The sequence below is a fragment of the Lentinus tigrinus genome (assembly GCF_003813185.1).
Source record: "Lentinus tigrinus ALCF2SS1-7 unplaced genomic scaffold L226scaffold_1, whole genome shotgun sequence".
NCBI lineage: Eukaryota > Fungi > Basidiomycota > Agaricomycetes > Polyporales > Polyporaceae > Lentinus > Lentinus tigrinus.
Window position 1 is genome coordinate 19422 of NW_027137910.1, and position 17067 is coordinate 36488.

Below are 17067 nucleotides of genomic sequence, written 5' to 3' on the forward strand. Positions count from 1 at the left end.
GCATATCGAAGGTATGACCACGGCGACTACGCATACTTATCGTTGCTCAGAATACTTTGCATAGCGTGCAGGAGCTCGCACGCACATCGCACCAACGATTCGCGGTAAAGCAGCATGACAGAGTATCATCAAAGCCCCAACTTATGTCGTGCCAGTCCTCATCATTGCGATCCCGCGACCGCTCCATCTCCGCAAACAGTTGAAAAATCCATTCCAGAGCCAACGATGGATATGTGCAATAATACAACAATTGATGATACATCATATTCAAGCTCATGAACCCTCGTTCCCTGTCGGTTAACTCGTCAATTCTCCGCGTCAGCAGACTCCACGATGCGAAACGGACTGACCAGACTCTAGCGTCCACTGATCGTGCTTCCTGATATCCTCCGCAGTGACCGTCGGTCGCACGCTCTCCAGCGACTTCAAGAAGTCCGCGAGACGCAAGGGCGGCTCCTGCAGCTCGTCGCTCTCGATGTCCGTCCACGACTTCTCCTGCGCCTCCGGGTCCCCAGGTGAACATGGCGTCCACTTCTTCTCGTCTGATAGGTATTTGAAGTGCGTCGCCGTGAGCACCTTCCGTATAGGCTGCATCAGGGCGTCGCGGACGACGATGGCGATATCCGATCCGGAGTAGCTGAATCATACGCACGATCAGCGCGCGAAAGCACCAAAGCTGCTTAGGACGTACCCATCGGTCTTGTCCGCAAGTAGTCGGTAGTCCTGATGCGATAGTTGGCAAGGTGTGTCACCGACATGTAACTCGAACATCCGCCGTCGCGCCTCAGGTCCAGGTAGTGGAATGTATATTCTCTTCTCGAACCTGTCCAACCCCGAAACTTTAGCTAACGAACCTTTGACCATGACGACCGCTCTCACCGTCGCTTGATGGCGTTATCCAATTGCCATGGTATATTCGTCGCGCCAAGGACGAGAACGCCAGTGTCGTCATGGCCGACACCGTTCATCTGTACAAGGAATTCGGTCTTGATACGTCGGGACCCTTCCGACTCGGACTCGTTTCGCGTTCCTGCTAACGAGTCTACCTCGTCGATGAAGATGATTGCGGGCTTGTTCTCGCGGGCCATCTCAAAGAGTTGTTTGACAAGCCTGAGTGCACAAGAGTTATGAGCATGCGGTCAGACTATCGTTACCATCGCGCAGAACGGAGTCGTCGCTCTCGTAATGTCACGACTAACGGGGCACATGATACTTCTTTCTGGAGCCACCTTGCTGCGATGACAATATCATGCAAACGCAGAAGTTGATGTACGCTGCTCTGGCAACCAATGTAACAGAGCGTAGTGCCCGTGACGGTGACCTTCAAGTCGCGGATGAACATGGCGAAGAGAGCGGACATCCACTGTGACCCTCGCATCGCCCGGCCCTCACTTAGCATGGCCGCCCTCCTTAAGAGGACTAGAAAGCTACGCCGGGGAAGAACGACGCGTGCGAAGACCGATTGAAGGAATCGCGAGCAAGACACCACGCACCGTTCGGAATCACCCTGCCACTTGCTAACCAAGTCACTGGAGCTGACGCTGAAGAACGTCCCCTTGGCCTCCGTCGCGACCGCCTTCGCGAGGTAAGACTTGCCGGTTCCCGGTGGACCATAGAGCAAGATGCCCCTCCATGGTGTGCGCTTGCCGGTGAAGAGATGGGGGAACTTGATCGGGAGGATCACTGCCTCCTTGAGGGCCTCCTTCGCGGCCTCGAGACCCGCGACATCCTCCCACTTTACGTTCGGCTTCTCGGAGATAATCGCGCTTGCGAGACCGGCGCGCAGCTTCTTGACTTCTGGGTCATGGTCGTCATCCTCCTTGCTGCGCAACCCAAGCGGGAACCAGACCGACAAAGGGTAGGAGTGGGGAGTGGCTATGTGAGTCTGCGGGAGGCGTGTAGGAGTGCGCACGACGTGGAACTCACCCCTTGCCACCTCCCCCCGTCCCGCTATTTGCCCCGTTCGCGCCTATGAGCTTCTTGGCGCGCTTGTCCTCCTTGCTCTGAATGTGCTCCTTGAGGACCTCGGCACGCGCGAGGTACTCATTGAACTTGGACTTGATCAGCTTCTTCGATCGCTCGTTCTTCTCATCTAAACGAGAGTCAGAGTACGGCGGAGCAGTCGCGAGATAGCGTACGCACACTTGAGCGCGAGCATGAAGTAGTCGAGGGCATTGGAGTACAACTTGTATGCCTCATCGTAGTCTTGCTTCTTGTCGGCCTCAATCGCGCCCTGCACGATTTCGATTGCCCTCTGCGAAATTGTTAGCCTTGTTGCGCGATATTGGGGTAGACACTCACGTCTAGGTTATGGGACATGGTCGCGGTCGGAGGAGGACTCTAGTGCTACGCAGGGCTTGGCGTGCCGAGTAACGCCCGCCGTGCGGATGTGTTTGTTGCTGTTAGGATCAAAGGCCGCAGGCTAACAATCGACAACAACCGCCTTGAACATACTTACCATCAATGATGCGTGCTTCAGTGGCACCCAATCGTCAGTCTCAGCTCCCGGGCTCGGTAGCCAATGCAGCCGCAGCCGCAAAGCTGCTCGAGAAGAAAAAGGAGTTCGAGGCTGTTGCTGCTCTTGAACGAGCCAGCGCCCAGTTCTTGAAGCGCATCGACGAGCTGGGCGATGATTTCGACGTCATGGCCGACGCAGGGATAGGTACGCATTCTACTTCGTTTGAAACGAAGAGCGTCTGAGATTTTCGTGCACCTCAGTTCATGGACAAGTCCTCGAGCAGTGGCCGAACATGTTCCGTATCCTCAGCCTCTTCTGTACGCATGCCTTACCCGTTCGCATGTTCCAATCTCACAAATCTTGCTCCAGTATCACAGCGCGAGCAGCATATGGACGATGAAGAAGCGTCCGCGGGGACCGCAGGCGAACGCCTTGTCCGCGTGCCTGTTGAGGAACTCCGCCAGACAGAGCCCAAGACCACTTGATGCCTTTGTACCATTGCGATCACTGTACCTACTATGTATTCTTGGATGTCCACAAGTGCACGAAGCAACGCCAGCTGGTCAGCTATAGCGCAGGATCGTCCCCAAGCTCATGACTGACTGCCCTCTCGGCGAATATGGGAACCTCGCACTGGGGCAACAAACGACACCATGCTTGCATCTTTCCGCTTGTCGGTATACTCAATGAACCAACGCCCAACTCAAGCTACCGACCATTGACAGCCTAGCACTCCCCAGTCCGAAGCCGCGCAAGGCTCAGTTCTGAACCGAGTGCGTACAGAGTATCCGCGACGCTAGGACCAGTCTGTGTGCCACACGAGGCTTTTAACACAGTCACTGCTGATTATGCATGACAGAGCGCACCTTCATGCCGGTCAGCCTATGTCTCAGAATAGTCATGTACTCCTTCTGCTTCATGCCCATCTTCGCGTTCTCGTCATTGAGCACCTCCGACAACGACGCTGCATCCCAGCTTCCCTGCATATCCGACAGCCGTGCTGTCAAGCTCTCGACGACTTTCTCTGTAGACGATATCAGCATCGGAGCAAGAGCTAAAAGCACCAGGAGCGTACGATAGTCAGCGGACGAGAAGGAGTGGTACATCTTCTTCGCCTCTGCAGAGTTGTAATCGGGCTTCACGAAGAAGAATGGAGCAAGCGTAGGGACGTCGCCGAGCTTCGTAATTCGACCCTACACCATGACAGGGATGAGCAGTAACTCGCGCTACTAGATCATGTTCACCGTACCTGCAGTACAGAGATCACGCGTTCAAGATATGGTATGGAGATGCTATCACTGCGGACATAGATTCAGAGATGTACTAGGCCCTTGAACAAGGAACAGACGCACCTGTTAGGGAACTTCTCCTTCACAAAGGGAAGTGTGCGTTCAGCGAGTGTCTGGAGCCCTTCCGGGGTGGACATACGCCGCATAAGGTGATGCTTGTTCATGTACTCCAGCTTCGCTGGGTCGAGAACCGTGCGGCGGTGGGTGATCACGGAGAAGTCGAACTGTCAAGGACGCGTCAGTGCAAAGGTAAGGTACGCGTACGTGCAGCGAGACCCACATTCTCGATAAGCTCCTCCATAGACATAATAGCCGTGCTGTCAGGTGGTTGCTTCGACGACTTGCTCGACGAAGGTGTTGACGTCCCTGATGCGTCGTGTTGCACACCCCATCCGGCCAAGGCCAGCCAGTTGAGTACTGCTTTGGGTTCCCAGCCCCGTTGCTATAACAAAGTTAGTGCCGTGTTGCTTAGGATGAAACCAGCACCTACCGCGTAGTCGAGGACGCGAACATCTCCCTTCCTCTTCGACATTTTGGTGCCATCCGGGTTGAGAAGAATGGGTAGATGTGCGAATTGAGGGGGCGGGAGGGACAGTGCGGCATACAAATCTAGGTGTAGTGGTAGCGATGGTAGCCATTCCTGCAGAACGACGCTTGAAATAGGCCAGACAGTTGTCATAAACGACACTTACCTCACCGCGGACGACGTGGGTGATACCCATCTCATGATCGTCCACAACGGAAGCGAGATGATATGTGGGAAAGGCGTCAGACTTGAGGAGCACTGGGTCAGTAGGAAGGGAAGCATGGGCATCCTTGAGGTTCTTGAAGACAAGGTCGTATCCAGAAGGGCGGACCGGCAGTCGTCCATCCTGCACTCGAGTCTTAGGTTCACCGACAATGGAGACTAGCGCAGTTGTACTCACGTTGAGCCTGACAACAAACTTCTCCCCTGCTCGGACTTTACGAGCGACCTCTTCCTCGGTGAGATGCAAGCACGTCTTGTCATAAGTAGAGTTGGAGCCCGTGCGGGCGAGCTTCTCACGGGTTGCTGCAAGCTTGTCTGGGGAGCAGAAACAGCGGTACGCGTGGCCGGACTAGGTATACTTTGTGAGGCATGAATCAACGGCACGGGACAGTGCTGCACATACATCGAGAAGCTTGTTTGCATAGGAATGGTAGAGGTCTAGCCGTTCTGACTGCAGCAGTTGAGCACGGGCAATATAACAAGAGCGCTATACATACCTGGAAGTATGGAGCATGGGGACCAGACTTCTCAGGACCTGCAGACGAGAGTTGAGAAAAGGAGGACGCTTGAGTAGGTGAATACTCACCATGGTCATATTCGAGACCTGACCATTCAAGAGCAGCGCGAATGCCTTCTACTGCACCTGGGACCGCGCGCGTCTGCGAACCGACGTTAACAGAGGCGCAAGGCGCGAGAACGAGGCGAACGCACGCGGTCGGTGTCCTCTATCCTGAGGATCCATTTGCCACCGGTCTTCTTGGCGTAGAGGTAGTTGTAGAGTGCTGTCCGGAGACCGCCCAGATGAAGAGCCCCGGTGGGCGAGGGCGCAAAACGGAGCAGAGTGGCCATCGAAGCGCGTTCAGAGACGTGTCAAGCCAAGTGAACGTATGTTGATGTGTCGGCCAAGTGTCGGCCAGGACGTCGCTGCCGTGGTCGCCGTCGCTGTCTGGAACGCGTCTACCGCGCGCGCTCCTTGGGGCGGGCCAGCGCCCGGACCGAGCTCCCGCCCCGAGTCCAAGCGCGCGGAGGCAGCAGTCATACATAATTGGGCGGCTCGGATCCTGACCAACGACCACAGCGACCCCGACCCCGACCCCGACAGCGACGACGGACAGGCCGTCGACGACGACGACGATGTCGGCCCAATACAAGGAAACCTTTGACCCCGAGTCTCAGGCTCTCCTCTCCCAGGACCGCGATGATACCCTGCCACCACGCCCCTCGCACCGCACGTTCCGCGTCCGCCATCTCCTGCTCGCGTACACCGCTGGCATCCTCTCCACTGTCCTCCTCGAGCTCTTCCTCTGCTCGCACTACTCCGTTTCCCTCTTCACTGGCTCGCATCACCAGTCTCCTGCCTATGGAGATCTCGCGTCTCCCGACGCAGGCTCGACCGAGGTCCACAACTTCCCGCCCGCCTCACCGACCAACGTCTTCCCTTCTCTCTTCCCAACTGACGTCGGCTATGCCGGCCCTACCCCTACTGGCGCAGAGGCCGCTCTCGTAGCCACCGCCCCGTCCTATCCTTTACACACTGGCGCACCGCACCTTCTCTCTCCACTATCTCTCGAGAAGAATCTGTCTGCGATGGACTCCAAGCCTTCCTTCGACATTTTCAAGCATTGGGGAAATCTCTCACCTTGGTTCAGTGTCGAACGCGGCTCCTTCGGTGTCGATTCCGGCCCCGAAGCACCCGATACCTGCCGCGTAACTGGTCTTCACCTCCTCCACCGCCATGGCGCCCGTTATCCTACCGAGTGGGCATCCTACGGTGGCCCAGCCAACTTTTCCGGTCGTCTGCACAACAATGCTGCGGGATGGAATACTTCTGGTGATCTCGAGTTCATGAATGACTGGTACGTTCATCCGCCGGTACTCGGAACCTGAGCTAACTCCTCACAGGACATACAAGCTGGGCGAAGAGATCCTTACTCCCTTCGGACGTCAGCAGCTTTGTACGTGTCTTGTCTTCCCATCGTGAATATAGTATCTGACTCTCCGCAGACGACCTCGGTGTGTCTATGCGCATGAAGTACGGTTTCCTCCTCAAGAACTTCACCGAGTCCAACACCGTCCCCGTCTTCCGTACCGAGTCCCAAGACCGTATGCTCGCCTCTGCCCTGAACTTCGCCATCGGCTTCTTCGGCTTCCCATACGAGGGCCAATACCAACAGAGTATTACCATCGAGGAGAATGGCTTCAACAACACCCTCGCCCCATACAAGACGTGCCCCAACGCCAGCGATCGCTCCAAGTCTGACCGTGGCGTTGCCTATGTCAAGGAGTGGGCTGAGATCTACCTGAAGGACGCTCTCGCTCGTCTTCGGCCACAGATGCAAGGCTATGAGCTAACGACTGAGGACGTGTACACTCTGCAGCAGATGTGCGCCTACGAGGTATGTTGCGCGCCTCCAAGACACGTTCGTGCATCCTGACAGCTGCTGTGCAGACCGTTGCCATCGGCTACTCCAAGTTCTGTGAGCTCTTCAATGAGGAAGAGTGGCGGGGCTTCAACTATGCGTACGTACCCTTACACCACTCTCCGACCTGACTCCCTGACGCAGAATGTCACAGAATGGACCTATACTTCTGGTATGGCTCCGCCTTCGGCTCGCCCCTTGGCCGAGTCCAGGGTATCGGCTACGTCCAAGAGCTGGTTGCACGTCTCACGCACACGCCCATCCCCGTGCACAACTCGTCCACGAATGCCACTCTGAATGACAACCCCGCGACGTTCCCGCTCGGCCACAGCCTCTACGTTGACGCTACGCACGAGGTCGTCGTTCTCAATGGTCAGTCGTCTTCACTGCACATATATGTAGCACTACTTATTGACCCATCCCTCGCTGCAGTCATTACCGCGTTGAACCTGACCAACTTCGCCGAGGACGGCCCTCTCCCCGCGGACCACATGCCCGAGCACCGCGCATTCAAGTCCTCTCATCTCGCGCCCTTCGCGACCAATGTCCAGTTCCAATGTACGTCCCACCCGTCTCGCCTTCGGCCACTGTGTCATCTAATCACAACTCTCCCGCATAGTGCTATCCTGCTCCTCCGCCCCTGAGCCACAAATACGGATCATCATCAACGACGGCGTTGTGCCCCTGACCGGTATCCGCGGCTGCCCCGAGGACAAGGACGGCAAATGTCCGCTCTCGACGTTCGTCGACGCGCAACGCGAGATCATCGCCAAGACGGACTGGCACTGGGCGTGCCATGGTGACTGGAGCGTCCCCGCTGGCACCGCGTGGAACACCACGACGGGTGACCCGCCTGCGCCGGGTGAGATCTTCAGCTAGAGAGCGTAGAGGATTGGTGTATTGCTAGGGTGTCTGGTTGGTTTTTTTGGACGGATTCCTGTCTTCGCATCGCTGTCGACATAGATCTTACATTATCTTGAATGTCGTTGCACGTCTTACTCTACCGCGCGCCAGTTAGTATGTATGCACGTCCGCCCGGAAGCACTGCATGCCATGCTGCTCGTCGTGGCGATCCACAACGTAGCCAATTGGGCAGTCTCAGCGTGTGCCCGTGTATGTCCGTACATGTTATGACGCTTGCTAACCGTAGCAGCGTATCCTGCATTCTCACCTTAGCTGTCGTGCCCGGGTCAAGACTCAACAGCGCGCTCTGAATTAATATGGGAACGCGGGACTGAAATTGAGATTGAACAGGATCGATATACTTACGTGCCACTTCTGGGACGATGCATTCTCAACGTTCGACTTCAGCCCTGTCACTGGGCAGCCACATACTGACATGTGTCACGACACAGTCATATCTCGACAGTACATCTCTAACCAGCGGTACTCGAGGTATACGTCGGCGAGCGGACTGCAAGTTGACTAGCCACTGCCCCGACATGCAGTCATGGACGAGAGAAAACAAACACAGCCACCGCTGACTCACGCTGACAAGCGCTGCCTCTAACACAGCCTACCCCAAACACATCACCCTGCCCTGAACGGCAACACAACCCCATCAGCCTGCCCTCAACTGCCCCGTATATAAGCCGCGGCCCTCGCGCTTGTGTTTCCCCATTCTTGTGCTCGGGCACGTACTGTCGCCAGTGAGGTCTTTACCGAGGCACAGTCTTTTGCTGATTGCAAATTACACATCCGAACACGTCTGTTGGCTTCGGCCTCCAGCAATTTTTGGAAAACCCCCCTCTCCTGCTCTCTCTGCAGTTGTTCTTCGTCGTGGTTTTGGGACTTGGTCGTTCGGATGGGCTGTGTGGTGGCGACTTTGTATGTAGCTTCTTGTTTGTATATCGTACTCGGTCGATCCATTTACTCGTCATTGATATGTCTTTTGGAGTGAGGTCGTTGGTTCCTTCGATGTGTTTTAGCCATTTCAGTGTCGGTTCCACTGGAGTATTTGTTGTGTAGGTTGAACTGAACGCTCTTGCGAGAGGAGATCATTGCCTCCACCTGCCATGAGTTAGCACAAGTACAAAATAAATGTCGTCCACTGTAGCCTGGAACATGCGCATCTTGACCTTTTGCTGAGTCAATGCCCATCTCCTGGCGACAACTGCAATAGTAGGAAGAAGATGAATGCGTATAATCTGCTACAGCTGTACGGTATTAAGGAAAAAGTCGTCACGCATGTCCGTATCCACACTAGGTGCATACCAGATTCCAATCGTCCATCTCCGCCTCTCGCACGACGCACGCCACACCATCTCCCGCCTCCCGCCTCCCGCCTCTCAGCCAATCCATGGACGATGGCATCACCCACCACGCCACGCCACGCCACGCCGCATGCGCAAAGCTCAGAACCGATCCATCGGAGGCGGGTATCCCCGGCCAGGCCCGCCGCCCGCGCCGTTCTGGTACATCTGCTTCCCGCTGACGCCGCCGACGAGGCTCGCGGGGGGCCCGGCGTGCGTGTAGTTGCTCGTGTAGTTGCTCGCCGAGTCCTCGTCGCCCATGTCCGCGCCGCCTGCGAGGAGCGGGTCCTTGACCTCCCACACCGTCGCCTTGGAGCCGACCGAGAACTCGAGGTCCTCGCGCTGCAAAAACAAACGCACAAACACACGCACGCACAGAGAGAGAGAGAGCGAGTCAGCACGCCGGGACGCGAAGACGCCAGCGAGAGCACGCACCGTGATGCTGTCCCAGTACTTGTAGACCATCATGACGCTGAGGAGCATGCAGAGCGAGAAGAAGAAGAGGCCGTCGATGTAGTGCTTGATGGCGTCGCAGATGGTGACCGAGAACGCAAAGAGGATGACCTGCGCGACCGTGAAGAACGCGGTGCCGAACACGATGTCGCCGATCGGCCAGCGGTCCTCGAGCGTGCGGAAGACGAGGACGAGCTGGGAGATGACGTAGACGACGGTGCAGACGAGCGGCCAGAGGATGTAGATGATCCAGAGGCCGATGGGCTTCGCATAGTTGAAACTGGCGATGTTCTTGAACGTGGCGATGGCGACGAAGAACGACACACCGAACACGACGAGTGTCGATATGCGGAGGAGCTGGATACATGCGGGCGTGTGGTTGGACACAAGGTCGCATACGAAACCGGAGGATGAACACTCACCCAGAGCGATAGTGGCGTGCCGTCTTCAGCGAACTGGAAGCCTACGAAACCGTTGATGAGGAGGCAGGTGTATATGCCTGCGACAAGGCCTGTGTATATTGCTGCGAACCACTGCGAAGGGTGTCGGGAACGAAGAATGGACAACCAGAGGAGGAAGTACGCACTGGATAGCTGACGTTCGCGGTTGGGATGATGCCGGAGTCAAGGAAGATAGCAAGGAGCTCTATAAGGGCGTAGAGGTAGAAGAACATGAGGATCTCCTTGCGACCTGGACATGTCCGTCTTAGCCATCCGAGCGAACACTCGAGCACCAACACCACGCACCAACAGCCGTGTACTTGCTCCGGATATGGAAGATCATAATGCCCGTCATCAATATTGCGACTATGTGCACGAAACATGTTGCTGGCCAAGTCGTAATGTCAGAAAGAGAAAGAACCGACGGGGCTCGGAGAGGCAAGCCTACAACGTACATGGCTGGAAGATGAGTGTGCCCGAGATCTCGACATTCCTGCTGTAGCACGAGGGCTCGATGCCCTGGCTTGAGCCAATAAGGGGGCAGACGACAAGGGCGGCGGTCTGGCAGATCGAGTCGAAGGAGCCAAACTGGATTCCCATCGCAGACTCGGGCGGAGGGAGAAGGAGAGACTAGTCAAGAGAGCGTTGGAGAGCCTTATGAGGTCGGGGATGCTAGAATATGCGTATAAACGGAAAGCAGAGGAGGATGCGGGTGCGTGAGGAGGGCGTGGGGGAGGGGGAGCCCGTCGGGGTCGACGTCGAGTCTGCTGATGGCGAGCACCACTGGACGACGGCGACGATGTGGGCGGGCGACTGAGTGACGCGTGACACCGTCACGCTACCACTTCCGTCCATCCCGGCGCGCGCACTGAGACCGTGGTCCTTGCATCTCTCCCCTCTCCCCATGATGTTCGCGTTGGCCGCGGCATCCTACTCCGCAGGTATTGCACTGCGTGCCTCCTTGTGCATCGATGCTCTTGATTGACTGACAAGGCCGCGTCGCTGTTGCGAGACGTCTCCAGGGAAGAGAACAAGAATTACCGAACTGGCTGGCCTCTCGCGCTGGACTGCAGGAGCGTGCCTAGGACTATACTCGAATTGTCGCGGCTTGTGCCAGCGTAATGTACCTTCTCTCCCCACCATCTCCGACAATTCCAGCACATTGTACTCTACTGCAGCGTTAAGGAGGGTCTGGGATCACCGCCCTCTTCGCCGAGGATTCCACAAGTGCAATCGCCGCCGACGCGGACAAAATGCACCCCTGGCGCCAAGGATGCTCTAGGCTGAAGGACATCTCACGACGACGTCGTTCTCCACAGGACCGACGTCCTGCCGCTTCGAACTTGGACACACTCCCAGAAAGCATCCAACGTCCATGCGGGGGTGCCATTGCGCCAAGTTAAGCGCTCAGCCGAAAGAGGTACGTCGGTTCCCGGTGCAGCTCGGAGTGACGCAGGGTGAACAGCGGCGACAAGGACAAGAACATGCACCGTGTGCAGTACGGGAACCGCCTGGGCGAGTCACGCCATTTGCAAAGCCAGCGGCCTTGGACACGTGTGCCCAAGATGCGCACTTTTTCACAGGGCCATTGAGCAGCATGCAGCGTTTGGCGTGGGTGGCAGAGTTCTCGCTTCCGGGCTGCGGGAGCATTCGAGGCAGCAGTATGAAGGATGGATAAGAGAGCTGTCGGGTCTCCCCGAGGGAGTCGCACAGAGTTCCATCACACAGGACCGGTGAGCCTGGAACGGGGAGGCTTCGAGCACGTTGGTGGGATATAGGTAGGGTTGCGGATCTGGTAGGGCAGGAGAAGGCGCCTAGGGAGGATCTTGGAGCTCATCTGCACCCACGGGGGACGCGGAATGTAGCCTGATATGGATCCGCCATTCAGGCAAACTCGGTGGGGCGTCGGCCCAGGGAGCAGGTGAGGGAAGTTGGAGGCGTGCGGACAAAGGAGCGCAAATGAATGGACAGCAAGTATCAGACGAGTGCCGTGGTGAGGCTATCCGGCTTGTTGAGGCTGGGGGTGCGGCGACTGGCGGCGCAGAAAGAGTTGCGTTCGAGAGACGTCTCTGACCGGATCTCTGGCTCAGATTGAGTCGAGGACGCAAGGCTGGCCCGGGATCGAGGAAAAGGGGGATTTGAGGGTACAGATCTGAGAGAAGAAAGGGAGGGACCTCGTGGGCTGGTGCGATGCTGGAAAGTACGTCACTCGTATCGATGTGTCTCAGCGGGCACGCGTTGGATAGAGAGCTGGACTTCTTTCTTCTGTCTATGTGATTGGTTGGGAACAAGGCCGAAGAGGCGAGCAGCGAGGCAGATGCCAGAAGGCTGCGAGCTGCAGGAGCGCGTCTAGGTGGACACTGATGCGGGATCTAACCACATGCGAAGGTGCTGCAGAGAAGAGCGGCGTGCAGCGAGCGCAGGCCGGGTGGGCCGCACAGGGAGCGGCGTTGGGATTGCGTTTGGGGGGAGCGCAGATCAGAGACGTGTTCCCGTTCGTGTTCGTGTTGTGATTCTGAACGCTGTCCAAGGCGCAGCCATGGCAGTCGCCGACGCTGGCTGCAATACCAACAAAGTACCAAGTACAGACCCCGACAAGATCGTTGCCGAGTACTCCCTCACCCTTCGAGAACCACCCGGCCGGCCCAGTCCAAACGCGGCTGCCTCCTCCGATCCGAATTGAATATAACCCCGGCTTAGTGCCAGCGCATAAATAATCAGCCTGGAACTCCAGACAAGCCTTATGCGGAGGTGCGACGAACGTCAGCGGAGGCGATCGCGCGCTAGGCTGTCGGTGCCAATATAGAGTGTGGATGGGGGCGCGGCGGGGCTGTTGGCGGACGCAATCTATCTGAGCCCAGAGAGAGGAGGCACACGCCGATGGACGAGGACGAATGATGGAGATCTGCCGCAGACGCCGTCGTCACCGATGCCAAACGTAGCCGCGAGATGACCGCACAGGCACTCGATCCCTCCAGATCTCTGTCTCCCCAATCCGGCAGGCGTGGCCGCGAGGAATGGACGGCGAACAGGACCGGAGCTGTACCGGTGCGATTCCAAACGAGGCTGTCTGCCATCGGCGCAGTTCGCTTCGGGCGTCCAAGCTGAACCAGTCTTCCCTGCGTTGATCGCTCCCCTCGCAGATAGCCACCACCGAACACGTTCGACGCGTACATCTGTCTATTGTCCTCTCGCTTCCTACATCCTGTCTTCTATCCAATCAATCCCCTCATCATCCCCCCCCCATAGCTAGCCTTCCTCCATTTCACCTACCAGTACCACTTACATTTCACTTACCACTTAGCGTCTCCCTCCAGCCAGGTCCCCGTCTCTCCTCCTCTCTGTCAATCTTCCCTCTCCGGCAAGCTTTCAACGTAACCGGCAGTCAATCTCCCACTCTACCATCCCACCACCAATCCATCCAATCCATCATCCATCCATCTCTCAACATTTCAATGCTACCTGCCCAGCCGCCTTCTAAGCTCCACACAACCTAGAGTAGACGCGACTCGTCCACCTGCGCACGCCGCCCCAACAGCTTCATCTCCCCAGTCCTCCACCACGGAGCGCGGGTCAACCTCCCGACGTTTAATTGCACTTTGGCTTGCCTTCCAGTCGCTAGTACCTTCCTGTCACGCTTCCCTTTCACTCCCCCATCCCACCATCCTCATCTCTCTGCCGCCCCTTTTCGCCGCCGTCCGAGCTTGTCCTCCGCCCGCGTCCTAAGTTTCATCTTACATACTCGCCCCACGCACCGGCAGCTTTCCTAAACGTGAAACTCACCGTCCTTCCTCCCGGAGCGTTTACGGCTCTCGACCCGCCCCTCCTCGGGCGTAATAGTCCAAGGCTCGCCGCCAGCGGAGCGCCCCTGTCGCCGCCAATGTTCCTCTCTTGCTCGGAGACGAGCATCACCCAATCACACTCTATTTCCATCTTTCTTCCTCCTCCATTTCTCCGTCTGTGCCTCCAACTGCCAGGCCCGCGCTGACCAGGCTCTGTAACAGTATAGCCCTGTACGAATCTCGCAGCACTAAGGTTACGGTAACAATCCATCGATCATCACTTAACCAGAAGCCGTCCGAACCAACTCGACCGCTACACAGTACGTATACGTACTGCACAGACTCACATGTACCTCGGAACCACATATGCGGCGCGGCGCGCCCCGTTCGAGCTGTGGACAGTCGAACAGCCAGCGGTCGAACAGGCGAACCCTTCAACAGGCCGCGATGAGTACGGCATCCTCAGCAACCGCACATCGCTCACGAGCACAGGTACCGTCCGCTATTCGTCGCTGACTTGGGGCGACCTCTATCAGGGAAGCCAACTACCTCCGGCCGGGCGGCCGGAGCCTCTCGACTCTCGAGCGTCCCCCGCCTGTCCTCTGTTCCCAGTCGAACTCGGATTCGAACTCGAACAGCCTCCGAGCACGAACGCGTTGCCTGAGACGGCACTGTAAGTACCCGCGTACCCGCTTATGTGTCCTCGCTTTCTTCACAGCACTACTCGCAACTCGTGCCAAGGTCCCATACCCACCCCAACACCCACGCGGCAACTAACCACGACATGAGAACGCGGCCGCGCCGGTGTAGGTAACCGACATACCGACAACACACTCGGTTCTGCCAACTGTCAAGACCGCTGACGCGAAAGGGGCCCTCCCCTGGCCGTTAACGTTCGACGCACAACGTTCATATCCACAACTCGAGAAGAACTGCGCGAACCGCAACGGTAGTGACGTGCAGCCCTGAGCGCACACCAGGCGCAGGCACGCGCACGCAAGCCGTCTTTCTATCCCCCTTCCAGATTCCAGGATCGCCGCTCAGCACTCAGTACCAGGTGTCCAGCGCCGCCCGGGCGCGATGCCACGCTCCACGAACGAACGTCCACATCGGCCATCGTCGTTCGTTGTTCGTCGTTCGCCGTTCGTCGTTCTTCCATCAGGATCCAGCGGCACCTGTCCCCCGAAGCAAGCACGGATAGGCACGTCGCACACGCGTATGAGGACGGGCCTGAACGAGAATAGATCGCAGGATCCTAGGGCACAAGCTTCCGATGTGCATGGGGCGGCGCGCGTCGAAAGCGGCAGCCCGCAAGCTCCCCCAGCTTCGACGAAGCGCGTCCGAGCGTCCCGTTCCCTCGCCGGCAATTGCGTTGTGGCATTCGCGGTGCGATGTGCGTTGTGCATGCACGCTTCCGCCCTGGCGCACGTACGCCTAGGAGTCCGGGTCTGGTTTGGGCGAGTGAATGCTAATAGCAATCGCGGCTGGCCGCTGTATACAGGGTCCCGTGTCCTCGCACAGCGCGCGGGTGCGCCCTGAATCGCGAGTCTCAGTGCGTATGCAGTATGCACTGTATGTAAACACGAGTATGGGTCAGTCACTCGCCTTCCGAGCCTAAGGACGCGCACCGTAAATGCATACACTTCAATCATACATGCATACATCGTGGCACACTACGGATTCGCACCGCGCAGCCTTCGTGAGTCGTAAGTATACGTACCTGTCGGAGAGGCACTTACGGTAACGCTTACGCTCCAGCATCAGCTGCGACCATGATACGCCAGCGTCGATTCTTCTGGCTCCGACGAGTTTAAAGCTAGTACTGGGATCGCGCCCGCGTTCGCACTGGGGCCCCGAGGTGAGCAGTCGGCTCGCTCGTTCGCAGCAACGTAGCGATGACAATGTCCCTGTCGCGGCCTGCCGTACGCGTTGTCCTCGCCAGCCGCAGCCCAGCAGCCCCATCCTATTATTTTAGGGCGCACGTGTAGGTTGCCTGACCGGAGCTGGAGCTAAAAAGGAACCGGCACGGCGTCGCGTAAGTATACTGAAACTGGTACTTTACAGTAACCAGTAACCAGTAACCAGTAAAACAAGTAACAGTTAAATGCCCCCAGCGTCGTGCGACCCTGCATGCATCCACGCGAGCGCCAGCTCCGCCTCCACGGACCGTTGTCCGGTCCCCGGAACATGGCCTCAGCGGCTGGCGGCTGGCGGAGTACGGAGCTCGACTGCCAGGTGCCAGTGGCAACCTGAACGCTAGCGTAAAACTGATATGAACACCCGTGAACAATATCATTTCAATGCGAACAATGCACGGATGCGTATGAGTCTGACGGAACCTACTACGTGCCAGGCCGTCCTAGCAGCGACGCACAAACCCCCACGCACGCAACAGTGGTCCGACGTCCTCAGGTCTCAGCCTCAGAGCTCTCGAACTTGCTTCGAAGTTCTATCGCTGCACCGCACGCGGCGCGGCAGCGGCGCCAGTGCGCCGCAGAAGCTGATCCTCAGTTCCAGCTGCTGTCGACGCGCTCAGGCTCCTGGGAGCGCAGGACTCCCGGTTACAGTACTAGTGTGGAATTGTCCTTCGCTTCGAAGCTGGAAGCCCCGGATGCCCAAGTCCGTTCTTTCAGCACATGTATTTGTATGCACCGTGACAAGGTTCGGGTTCAGAACCGCTCCAGCGCAGCCGCCACTGGCCAGCCTGGGGGTTCCCCGTCGGCCGTCGCCAGAGCTAATACTGCAGCTGGGGAAGAATCAGACTTACCACGCTGTTTACAGCCTACAGACCCCGAGCGAGCGTCGAGCGACGAGCGACTAATATGACCTGGCAAGTGACGAGAGGCTGAGACTCCGTGTGGCAGCTGCTGGCAAGTGACCAAGTACCCGAGACGTCGCCCGAGCGCGGCGACGAGCGGAGCCAAGCCATTACGGGCACTACACACCACGCAATGAACACTGCTCCGAGTCCCGACGCTCCGAGCCGCGCGCAAGCCACGATCAATATCTGGGTGCACAAGCCTGGGGAACTGAACATACCTCACGTCGCGTATCAGACAGAGACATGCCGGCGCAGGGTATGTAACAGTAAGTAACTGGTACCGAGGGCAGCCCGTGCGCCGTGCGGAGTACGTAGCTGGATGGAATCTGGATCATGGTTCACGGTGCCACTGACCCTCGGGACTCGGACTCTGTGCACAGTCGCTGACAGCGGACGTGTGCGCT

General features: G+C 57.6%; 6 protein-coding genes across 6 annotated transcripts; 3 read left to right on the plus strand and 3 right to left on the minus strand.

Annotated features, from left to right (window-relative positions):
* Positions 1 to 132: 132 nt before the first annotated feature.
* L226DRAFT_527787 (AAA-domain-containing protein) lies at positions 133 to 2342 on the minus strand. Its single transcript, XM_067679181.1, has 8 exons — positions 2302 to 2342; positions 2143 to 2254; positions 1927 to 2092; positions 1494 to 1823; positions 880 to 1110; positions 692 to 823; positions 351 to 637; positions 133 to 290 (listed from the first exon to the last, which is right to left on the minus strand). Exons 1-8 carry the CDS (start codon positions 2317 to 2319, stop codon positions 274 to 276), a joined length of 1293 nt encoding a protein of 430 aa, XP_067542084.1. The 5' UTR covers positions 2320 to 2342; the 3' UTR covers positions 133 to 273.
* Positions 2343 to 2443: 101 nt separating this feature from the next.
* Positions 2444 to 3041, plus strand: L226DRAFT_548792 (uncharacterized protein). The gene is made up of 3 exons (XM_067682630.1): positions 2444 to 2662; positions 2719 to 2775; positions 2828 to 3041. The coding sequence occupies exons 1-3, from the start codon at positions 2464 to 2466 to the stop codon at positions 2941 to 2943; spliced, it is 372 nt and encodes a 123-aa protein (XP_067542085.1). The 5' UTR covers positions 2444 to 2463; the 3' UTR covers positions 2944 to 3041.
* L226DRAFT_527789 (glutamyl-tRNA synthetase) lies at positions 2922 to 5432 on the minus strand. Its single transcript, XM_067679182.1, has 13 exons — positions 5207 to 5432; positions 5082 to 5154; positions 4993 to 5030; positions 4899 to 4946; positions 4674 to 4844; positions 4440 to 4619; positions 4238 to 4387; positions 4028 to 4189; positions 3811 to 3971; positions 3708 to 3756; positions 3534 to 3651; positions 3325 to 3482; positions 2922 to 3265 (listed from the first exon to the last, which is right to left on the minus strand). Exons 1-13 carry the CDS (start codon positions 5342 to 5344, stop codon positions 3185 to 3187), a joined length of 1527 nt encoding a protein of 508 aa, XP_067542086.1. The 5' UTR covers positions 5345 to 5432; the 3' UTR covers positions 2922 to 3184.
* Positions 5433 to 5593: 161 nt separating this feature from the next.
* L226DRAFT_527790 (phosphoglycerate mutase-like protein) lies at positions 5594 to 8053 on the plus strand. Its single transcript, XM_067679183.1, has 7 exons — positions 5594 to 6351; positions 6398 to 6450; positions 6500 to 6891; positions 6945 to 7015; positions 7070 to 7287; positions 7348 to 7473; positions 7535 to 8053. The coding sequence occupies exons 1-7, from the start codon at positions 5630 to 5632 to the stop codon at positions 7792 to 7794; spliced, it is 1842 nt and encodes a 613-aa protein (XP_067542087.1). The 5' UTR covers positions 5594 to 5629; the 3' UTR covers positions 7795 to 8053.
* Positions 8054 to 9269: 1216 nt separating this feature from the next.
* L226DRAFT_564208 (uncharacterized protein) lies at positions 9270 to 10660 on the minus strand (the record flags this gene model as incomplete). Its single annotated transcript, XM_067683622.1, has 6 exons — positions 9270 to 9509; positions 9603 to 9977; positions 10043 to 10153; positions 10207 to 10310; positions 10367 to 10447; positions 10516 to 10660. The coding sequence occupies 6 exons, from the start codon at positions 10658 to 10660 to the stop codon at positions 9270 to 9272; spliced, it is 1056 nt and encodes a 351-aa protein (XP_067542088.1).
* A 4065-nt stretch (positions 10661 to 14725) lies between these two features.
* On the plus strand, positions 14726 to 15631 carry L226DRAFT_527793 (uncharacterized protein). The gene is made up of 3 exons (XM_067679184.1): positions 14726 to 15412; positions 15471 to 15537; positions 15594 to 15631. The coding sequence occupies exon 1, from the start codon at positions 14923 to 14925 to the stop codon at positions 15379 to 15381; it is 459 nt and encodes a 152-aa protein (XP_067542089.1). The 5' UTR covers positions 14726 to 14922; the 3' UTR covers positions 15382 to 15412; positions 15471 to 15537; positions 15594 to 15631.
* The last annotated feature ends 1436 nt before the right edge of the window (positions 15632 to 17067 follow it).

Bases quoted from the DNA above. Each gene is read 5' to 3' on its own strand.
- L226DRAFT_527790 (XM_067679183.1), top strand. From the start codon at position 5,630: ATGTCGGCCCAATACAAGGAAACCTTTGACCCCGAGTCTCAGGCTCTC. The intron at 6,892-6,944 runs GTATGTTGCGCG...GCTGCTGTGCAG, and splicing joins AGCAGATGTGCGCCTACGAG to ACCGTTGCCATCGGCTACTC. The intron at 7,016-7,069 runs GTACGTACCCTT...AGAATGTCACAG, and splicing joins TGGCGGGGCTTCAACTATGC to AATGGACCTATACTTCTGGT.
- L226DRAFT_527787 (XM_067679181.1), bottom strand. The intron at 2,093-2,142 runs GTGCGTACGCTA...ACTCTCGTTTAG, and splicing joins CTTCATGCTCGCGCTCAAGT to ATGAGAAGAACGAGCGATCG. The intron at 1,111-1,493 runs GTGCGTGGTGTC...TTGTGCACTCAG, and splicing joins TGGCAGGGTGATTCCGAACG to GCTTGTCAAACAACTCTTTG.
- L226DRAFT_548792 (XM_067682630.1), top strand. From the start codon at position 2,464: ATGATGCGTGCTTCAGTGGCACCCAATCGTCAGTCTCAGCTCCCGGGC. The intron at 2,663-2,718 runs GTACGCATTCTA...CGTGCACCTCAG, and splicing joins CATGGCCGACGCAGGGATAG to TTCATGGACAAGTCCTCGAG. The intron at 2,776-2,827 runs GTACGCATGCCT...ATCTTGCTCCAG, and splicing joins CCGTATCCTCAGCCTCTTCT to TATCACAGCGCGAGCAGCAT.
- L226DRAFT_527793 (XM_067679184.1), top strand. From the start codon at position 14,923: ATGCCACGCTCCACGAACGAACGTCCACATCGGCCATCGTCGTTCGTT.
- L226DRAFT_527789 (XM_067679182.1), bottom strand. From the start codon at position 5,344: ATGGCCACTCTGCTCCGTTTTGCGCCCTCGCCCACCGGGGCTCTTCAT. The intron at 4,620-4,673 runs GTGAGTACAACT...ACTCGAGTGCAG, and splicing joins AGTTTGTTGTCAGGCTCAAC to GATGGACGACTGCCGGTCCG. The intron at 3,483-3,533 runs GTACGCTCCTGG...TATCGTCTACAG, and splicing joins CTTCTCGTCCGCTGACTATC to AGAAAGTCGTCGAGAGCTTG.